General features: G+C 39.8%; 1 protein-coding gene across 1 annotated transcript in view; it reads right to left on the bottom strand.

Moving 5' to 3' along the window:
* Window positions 1–9,545, bottom strand: part of LOC145988174 (magnesium-dependent phosphatase 1-like) — a 23,559-nt gene extending 14,014 nt beyond the window's left edge. The window contains exon 1 of the mRNA XM_083123002.1: window positions 9,365–9,545. Coding sequence (XP_082979128.1) covers window positions 9,365–9,404 — 40 coding nt within the window. The 5' untranslated portion in view covers window positions 9,405–9,545. The remainder of the gene's footprint in view (window positions 1–9,364) is intronic.
* Window positions 9,546–10,000: the final 455 nt, after the last annotated feature.

The following is a 10,000-nucleotide window of genomic DNA, read 5'->3' as shown; positions in this document are numbered from 1 at the left end:
TCATAAAATTGTAATTGAATTCATAATACTTTGGCATTGTTGACAAGTTCATATTTGAGTCCACTATCATTATAAAATAATCTAGAAAATAAAAACATATAGAGATCACTTTCTCTGCTCTCCTTCATGGTATCCCTGATGCATGATTTTACGCGCCGAAAGATTCTGCAGAAGAAAAAAAAAGTAATTGAAAATACCGTCGCGTGTATTGTCAATGTCAGTTTCCGACTTCCGTAAATGATTTCTGCACTTTCTAGATCCCGAAAACGAAAGTCTAGAAATGTCAATACAAGTTCAAAATTTAAATTTCATGAACTTGTTCCAGATATCTCAGGGGGAGAAGTTCTTTTCCATCTGGTGGCTTCTTTCCAGACGCCACAGCAACTCTCATATTGCAAGAAAGTTGACCGAGGGTTTGGGTGTCCCTCGCTCCCATCAACAGTCATAAATTATATTGCCGCTAAGTGGACGAGGGAGGCAGCTGTAGACTTGCCGTGCTCTTCGAACGACCCGCCTCTTGTGCAGTGTTCCCTTGCGCAGTGTTTCCAACGAGTGTAAACCTCGGCAAGTTTTTAATTGTCCCCCATCGCCTTAAATCGTTTAATATAACTAAGCAAAGAAAATTCTCTGATACATTAGAAAGCGACATAAAGGAAAACATGCTTCTTCTTACTTGCTTAGAATTAGTCATCTAGAAAACTGTTAAAATAGATTACATTCAAAATTTCTATGTTCTTCTGAGTGAGGCTACATCTGCAGTCACTAAGCAGATACTTTTAAGTTGAAAAAGAACGTTCAACGTCAACAGACACAAGTGGTGCGTATTTTGTTTTCAACCAGTAATCCACATCCTTGTTGGTTGTGACTTTTTGAACACCAGGGTTCTTGGCTAAACTTTGTTCTAACTTCTCTTTCCAGACCCCTTGCAGCTCTCGTTGCACATCCATCAAAACAGCCCACTGTGCTTCCTTTTCAGAACACTGCTCCTCCAGTTTTGTGATTGCAGTAGTAAGGAAAGAGAAGCCATGTGCAATATAGAGTTCATCTTGAAATTCCTGTTTAAGTGCAAGTTTTTTGGCTTTTTCTACAGGAATCACTAGGCAAAGCATCTAAAAATTTCGATATTGTATGGAAATGATTGCAAATAAACACTGCAGCTTTTAACCATGTACCCCATTTAGTGAGGATGGGAGAGGGTGGTAATGAAATTTTCGTAATTTCTACGTACTTCTGTATTCTAGGAGCCTTTTTCACTTTTTTTCTTAATACCAGAAACAAATTCGTTCACATATGTATATTCATCTTTAAGAGCTTCACAAACTCGATGCAAAGCATGAACAATGCAGGCCACATGTTTTAAGTTAGGATACATATTCTTCAGATTAGAAAATGCAGCTAACCTGTAAGATGCTTGGTCTGTAAGAACTAACCACACACTATCATATTTTACGCACTCCGGCCACAATACAAAACATGCATCATTGAAACTTTGCATTACACTTGCATTATCTGTTTTGCAAAGAAAATAAGTTTTTAAAAGCATGGGTTTCACTTGATGCCCATTGAGAGGTGCTACTAAGATGTTCGAAACATACCTGTTTTACCTATCTGTGGTTTCATCTAGTATGAAATAGACTGGATGGTCAGCTACTACTTGCCTGATCAGTGAGATTTTAGCTTCATAAAGAGGTTGAAGGTAAAGATTTCCTTAAGGTGCTCTCATCTGGAACAGACTTCCCAGTATATTTTTACAAATATGATTTCATGACAGGATTGTTAACTTTTCAAAGAGGTATTCCACACGCTATAAATGTCCTTGTATTTCTGGAACTCGAAGATGCAAGCGCCTCACCAATGAATTCCTGTCGCTTCCCACCTTTACGATCTCGTAGTTATTTATTCCAGACGTGCTTCCCACTTTGTAGATGCTGCACAACCCGTTGGTGTTTGTCATCAACAGCAATAGAAATATCACACACATCACACCTCAGAACAAATCCATCACTCAGGATGCTGTCACCGCTAAACTGTTTAACAATGTCCTGCAGTTTCCCAACATTTACTTTATGTTTTGGCATGGTGAACAAGCCAATCCGATGCGTCGATCACAGACTGCAGTTACCTTGCTCGCCGAGACGGGAGAAGGAAACGAAAACAAAACAGCTTTCCTACAACAATCCGTAAACAATACAGTATAGGACAAAAAGAGCACAACTTCTAGCAATTGTAACGCGTCATTGTTGGCACTGTTTAAAGTCCGAGCGCTTACTACATTAACATCCAAGAACTGAAGAAAGCCAATTCATTGTTGTGCGGTAAACAAGAAGTGGTGTCTCGAATGTGGGTGGAGTTAAACAGTGCGCAAGTTGTATTAAAAAAAATGATAAAGATGCAAAAAGGGCGAAAAGGTGCAAAAGGTTCTGAGATTGTGAAAAAGGTGGAAAAGGTTCTGAGATTGTGAAAAAGGTGCAACCGAAACACCATGAGTAGAGTTCAATAAGTGCTTATTTTAGGGCTGAATCACTTTTTTAACCCATTTTCACACAAACAAATTTAAGGTGCAGCACCTAAAATTCCTAGCTCTGGTTATCGCAGGTAACCTGAAAAACCTGTCTTAAAATATTATTACATACATAAGCTGGTAATATTGTCGTAAAGTAAATATTGCAGACTGACATTTTTTTCTGACACCGGCAAAAGCAAAGAGGTGGACTGTTCCAGTACCCTCCTGAGGCAACATGAGGAAAGGGCCCTGAGCCCACGCAAGGAAGACTTCGCGTTGCGGCAAATACTGACGGCGGGAGGAGGAGGCGGGGTATTGCCATGCCTGTTTAGGTGCCACAGTTGCCGGTGATCTTTACCGGATACAGATCAGTGTTGCCATATTCAATTGACAGAGAAGAGCTAAGTCGCCTAAGCGGGTCTATCTTACTCTGATGGTGTCTACACACACACTGGGGAAAAGCAAACTACCAAGTGATATTTTGTATTTACACTAAATATCAGCGATTACGAAAGTCCTCCTTGTCCTTCTTCGACATCATGAGCGAAAAGGAGAGTAGAGGGCCCACACGTCGCATCATGGAATGCCTCACTCATTCCAATGTTCCAGCCTGTACCGGAACAACGTCACAGGCTACACGGACATACTCTTCAAGGATCTGGCTCAGCATACACAACACTTTTCAGATGACCCCACAAGGAAAAATCAAGAGGGTTTAAGTCCGGTGATCGAGCCAGGCCATGCCGATCCATCTTCTGGGGAAGATGATGTTGAGGTGTTGACGAAGAATAATGCGAAAGTGGGCTGGCGCTCCATCATGCATCAGCCACATTAACTGTCGTATTGCCAAAGGCACATTCTGAAGCAAAAGAGGCAGGAATTCCAGATACGTCTGTCCGTTAAGGCATTGTGGAAGAACAAATGGTCCAAGTAGGTGGTCGCCAATAATCCCTGCACAAACATTGATGCTGAACCGTTGCTGATGAGACGATTCAACCATTCCTCGAGGATTGGCTGTAGCCCACAGTTGACGATTGTGTAGGTTGACGATGCCATCTCTATCAAAGGTCGCTTCATCGGTGAAGAGGACTGACGACAGAAAACCAATATGGTGGTGGCCTATTGCAAAAACCAGCGACAAAACTGTTCCCTTGGAGGAAATTCCGCTGGTGATAATCCCTGCACACGTTGCAGGTGATAGGGATAGTAGCGGTTTTCATGCAGGATACACAAAACTGTCGCTTGGCTTACACCATGCTGGCGGGCCACTTGACTGGAACTTGTACTGGGGTTGTTCTCAATATCATGTAGCACATGTTCCTCAAGATCTGGTGTACGCACATGTCGCGGCCACCCTCCATGTTCGACTGTATGAAAAGCCCCAGTGGTGCTGTCTGGCCGGGTACGTGGCTCGATAATTCCTTGCGTTCTCTCGACCGTTTCCATCTACTTGACCGTATACGAATACCATCTCGGCTTGTTCCTGGTATGAATAACGGACCATGGTGCTTCGACGTAGCTCTAATCACACAATCTACAACACAAAAAAGCACATTGTGAGTGTTGTTATGAGAGGATGATGTCGTTCTTCAGTACCTTGGCAAACATGCGCTTCCGGACATATGTTGATATGAACTATTTTGTTCCTTTTCCTGTGAGGAATCACCTCCTGAAGTTTGTCCCTATAGTTTCTGTTCACCCTGTATATATCTGTGTGTGTGTGGGGGGGGGGCGATTTTTAATTAATACACTTAATAATCTTACACTTTGTAATTATATAACACTGCATATATTATAATGTTTTATTTTAATTTTTAAAACTGTAACTGTAGAACAATTGTATAATTTTTGTATAACATTTCTATCTTGTTAAATGTGTTAAAGGTTTCATCCTGGAATGGAATGTCTCACATTTATGTGTGTTTCCATTTCCAATACATTCGAATGAATACATATTCGTTTCAATGGCATGTACAAAATCACCTCTGACATTTTATGTTAAACAAGTAAGATTATTTTTGTACACGAGTGTGTTAGCCGATGCCTAGCAAAGTATTTTGGGAACAACACTTGAAAAAAACAAATCTTGTAGGACTAACTAATGAAAAATTTATTTGTAATCGAAGATCATAATACCTTTTAAGGTGTGGTAATATTATAATGGAATTGAGATACGAAACTCTCGGATCCGGATCCATTTGGCCATCCCTAGTCCAGGCTCGTTACCATGATTTTATTTCGGGGGGAGGGGGCTCATCCTGTATCAGCAGCCGCTAAAGTCGGAAAAGTTGGGAGGATAGAAGCCCTGAAGATGAATTTCTCAGTCTATATCAACTACTGTTTAATCTTGCTAAGGAAGTAAAGTTAATTACCACTAGACACTATTTACATTATATGTGTGTAGAATTTTTGGGGCACCTCAGCCTCCTTAGCCCTCCTCTTGGCTATGTGCCTGTCTTGACCTCTCAAAGATCTGTTGCTGCTCAGGGTTTTCCCCTCTATCTCATTTCATTTCTTCTGTCTTTCCTATGTCCGTCTGGATATAATCTACCTAATTCTCTCTCATTTAAGTCCCCATTCCAATCATTGTATCTGCCTTTCAGAGAAGATCGCACAGTAAACAACAACTGCTTACTACCGCGTCCACTAATTCAACATCTGAATGCACAGTAAGTGATACATTCCATGTAGATCTGTGTTCTGGGTTTGTGAGTGCTAATATTCCTTTGTGGAAACTGAGCAATGCCCATCTACGAGGTTTCCTTGAAAAGTACACGGGGGAAAAAAGGTGCCAGATGAATCAATGCTACGTAAAAACTTGTGCCTGTTTGTTTTAATGAGGTCATGGGAGAAATTCGGGAAGCGTTGAAGCACGAGAAAATATGGGTGTCTATCGATTAGACTATTGACGCGGCAGGACGTTGTGTTTGCAATGCCGTTGTTGGTGCAATGAAGGCGAGTGGTAAACACTACTTACTGAATATCGAGGTGGTTGAAAGTGATTCATTCCACAATTGCCAAATTCTTTAACGATTTGTTAACTTAGTTGTGGCCAGATCACATCCAGTATGACAATGTGTTACTGTTTGTTACTGATGCGGCCCCTTACATTGTCAAAGCAGCATCTGGTTTGAAAGTGTTGTATCCTAAATTAGTCCATCTAACTTGTCTTGCACACGGTCTTCATCGCGTAACAGAACTAAACAGATACCAATACCTGGAAGTTGTATCAAATGTAAAGAAAGTATTTGTGAAAGCTCCTTCGCGAGTACGTATTTTTCGCGAACTGGCGAAAAATGTTCCGTTACCTCCGCAACCGCTATTAACACGATGGGGCTCGTGGCTAGAAGCTGTGTCGTATTATACAGAAAATTTCAATGAGAACGAAATTAAGTTGACACGTTCTTTAGTCAAAAGAACTTGATTTAACTACCAGAGCAATTAATAAATTCACATGAAAGACTCGATAGCATACACGTGATGCCTCTCAGGGTATGGGGTAATATCTCTTCGTTGTTCAAACCAAATAAAAATCAAAGTTAAGTTTGCACTAAGAAGGAGGAAGTCTATTTTACTACTTTGCAAACTAAATACTTATATGCCTAACATATAATCCATGTCACTCAAAGAAATTAAACTTCTTATAATTCAACTTGATCACTCTATTCAAAAACCGAGCCCGAACTTCCAAGTCAAGACAAAAGACACTCATAATTGCCATGGTAACAGCCCTTACAAGATAAGTATATGCAGGTTAGTTACTATCCTGACATTATCAGTGATAGGTAAATTACAGAAATTAAGATTAAAGAACAATAAACATTTGTACAAGAGAAAAGATGGTACTTGTTTACTATCCTTCGGACAGATTTCGTACATAGCCCCACAAACCATTTCCGGTAAGGTTAGGTTAGGTAGGGTCACGTATAGGTTACAATAGTTAAGAATTGATTTCGAAAAAAATATTCGTAGCCACACACACCATTCTCGCATAGCCGCACGAACCATTTACGCATAGCCTGACAGGTGTCCGAAGGATAGTAAACATTTACCGAAAAGATAATTAATAACACTACATATTAGTGCAATGAGAAAGGACGTGTCAAAGTACATACACAACCAATTCTCGAGTATACCTGCAATTAATACACAGTTAGAGTTCCGTAATAATCCTTTGCAGCATTCACTGTCCTTGTTGGGCTAAGAATCGCAAACTTCGTCCATTGAAACCCACGGTGTTGTCAAAATAGCATCAGAAAAACTTCACCAAGTATTAGACAAAAATCCCGGGTACAGAACTATCTGTGACATTGCAAATGTACTGAATGGTGAAAATGTGGACTTGGAAGAGGACCTAACACAGGAGGAAGTTTGGTGTTTCTCACATGCACCAGTGACTTCTGGTGATGTAGGAAGAAACTTCTCGATCTACAAAACGTTTCTCACTGATAAATGCAAAGGGTTTACAGAAGAAAACCTAAGGAAGACAGGCGGTCATAGTTCATTGCAACAGAGGTCATTAAGGTAAGATGTTCGGGAAAAATAATAATTGTATATTGTTCATGCATATCTTAGTGCATATTTTTTATATTTTTCTTGCATATTTGCATGCATATTTTGCCGTTTGTTTGTGCATGGATATCCGGGCTCTACTAATCACTATGTAATGCTTCAGGTGCATGGATTGTAGCTTAACTAAGATGCTTTCTTTTCTTGCCCAACATCTATTCAAAAAACAGCTGATGGAAAGTAGGTTGGGTCTTTCTCTCAAAATGTTCATCTATATATTTACAATGTTATTTTATGTGTAATGGAAGTCAGGTTAGGTACCTATGTTGTTCCCTCCTACTCAAAAAAAATATTTGTTATGCCTTTACTTCGGCATTGTCAGCTGCATGAACACCTCATGAAATGTGCAAAGATTTGCATGAGAATAAAAATTTTTGGTAACAGTTTCATAGATTGGTGACACATTAAAATCGGATATTTTCTGTTTCACATGGTTCGTACTTACCACTTGTGTATTGCGGAACAAAGTTCAAGGTGCCATTATGCTTTTTACACAAAAACGAACTCAATTTTTCACATTCTGAGTGCTTTTTTTTTATTATTTTTGTTGCTTCCAGAACACACAATATGGCAGGCACATCTTGACTCTATTTGTGGGTATGCAGTGTTTCAACCTTCTTCACCGAAAAATACCTACTATTGTGTTCTTCACCGGTGGAAATTATACATTATACACGGGTAGCTGACGGATAGCCCCACGAACCATTATGCACGGTAACTGACCGATAGCCTCACGGATAGCCCCACGAACCATTTCTGATAAGGTTAGGTTAGGTTACATTAGGCAAGCATAGTAAAAAAAAAGGGGGGGTTGAAACACTGACAGGGCCTTACATCATCAAACGTTCGCAGCATCTGGTTGTCGTAGGGCAATTGTGCATCGGTGAGATATTTCTCTTGAAAAATACATGATTTCCCAGTCAAATATATTCCACGGTGAAAGAAAATACCTCAACGAACGTTGTAAACCTTGGAGAAACTTATTTCCGTAAGTAGTTTTGGAACGAGTTTACAATACCGGACCACTTAAATTTCTATGAAATTTCGCCTCCTCACTAATTGTGAACTCGTAATCACGAATCTGCATGTAATAATTGGCGGTAGAGTATGGAAATCGAGAAAAAAGGAAATAAACTATGTTTTCTTAACGTAACATAACCCTACCATAAGAACAGCAGCTTCACGGAACATGCCATTTTCCCCGAATGGGTGTCACTTATCACACAACACTTTAGCAACATTGTGTTCTGACGTCACGGGAGAGAGCTTTTTAATGTTAGGCAAGACAAGGTAACGCGTCTCTTAGCGAATATATTAATTTTTCTTTGTATTTATGCTAATGGAACCTAACCTAACCTCGTAGGCATTCCTCGTCTGATGTCAATATTCAAGGTAACCAGATTGTTGTGTTTAAAGGAAGACCATTAATGAATTGCGAAAGAAAGATGGTTCTGAATTGCTGTGTATGGCCAATCACCGTGGTAAATCGCAAGGTTATTTTACAAGTTCTACACATAAATGTACAATTTTAACAATTGACCGACAAATATGAACTACAGATACGTCATCAGGACACCGAAATTAGAAAGTAGGCGAAATTTTATAGAAATTGGAGAGTGGTCCGGTATTGTAAACTCATGCCATAGTTTCTTGTGTAAAATTGAAGAAATGTCTCCGATGTATGAAACTGTTACCAAATTTTCAACATACTATCCAAACTCGTGATCTTCACCCCTGATAACATCATATGCCCCCAAAATATCAAAAATACTCTTAAACAACGAATAATTGGAACCGAAAATTAAATGGTAAGCAGTTATAACAGGACTCCCACAGTAGAAAGGCAAATTTGAATTGCATTCTGCGTCAAAATTCGTCACTGAATAATTTCCTTTTGCGAAATCTTATACACTTCCTTTTATAAACATACTTTTCCTTATCTGCCTCTTGCGAGGCAGGTTTGGAGACAAAATGATGCTGGGATTCCCCCTCGAATGTTCGGTGTTTCTTCCCACACTAAATAAACATATCATTAGGTATGTAAAAGAAGTTATTTTTGAAGGTTGCACATTGTTGGGTTTTTGGACAGCTATTTCTGAAACTTATGGAGATACACATCTTGTCAATAGATCAGAATTATTCAATTTGGTGAAGCAGGAACAACGATCCAACAGTGTGGGGATTCCCCAGAGGGTTCTGGTTTTCTCTCGCTCAATGTAAAATATTTTCACCTTTACATTTACATTGGGATGTCGTACCGACTTAAATTTTACCTCGTACCGTATACTTTACCTAAATCAAAAACAATTATCTTTGGTTTATGTGATGCCATTTCTTCAAACCACGAAGAATACAAAATAAACCCTGCTGGAAGTCACAATAAGCCGAAAGGAAACGCACGACGTGAACACTTTCGTACGGGTGCGTTATACTTATGTTCATAATCGATTTTCGCTTGAGTCGATGTGTCGTGTCCAAACTCTTGGTTTTTTTTTATCGATGATCGATGCACAACTTTTCGATATTCTACAGCTGACGCTGACGTCAAAATCCAAGGTTGGTATCGTGTTGTGCGATAAGGCACGTACAGATGAAATCCCAAATGGTTCAATCCGCAGAGGGGGAGACTTGCCCCCCTCCCCTAGATATCTGGAAATTCTTCATGTAATTTGTATTCTGAAATTGTAGCGTAAAAACTTGGACGATGGGTGCCGTGAAAGACAGCAGATTAAGTTCCGTGAGAAAATTATCCTAGTCAGTGCCGGATCTACAACCCGCAAAACCCCGCAGTGCGGAGGGCGGAGACAAGTAAGCCTTTAGGGGGGTTCTCAGCCATTGACATAGTAGAGGGTTAGTATATGCGCATATAGAAAATAAACGTAGTTACTCAGAGGTACAGAAACGAATACGAATATACAAATGTAAAGT

The sequence above is a fragment of the Lepisma saccharinum genome, chromosome 5 (genome assembly GCF_977018435.1).
Source record: "Lepisma saccharinum chromosome 5, izLepSacc3.1, whole genome shotgun sequence".
Lineage (NCBI taxonomy): Eukaryota > Metazoa > Arthropoda > Insecta > Zygentoma > Lepismatidae > Lepisma > Lepisma saccharinum.
The sequence above is the reverse complement of the archived record's forward strand: the minus strand, read 5'-3'. Positions and strand labels throughout refer to the sequence as shown.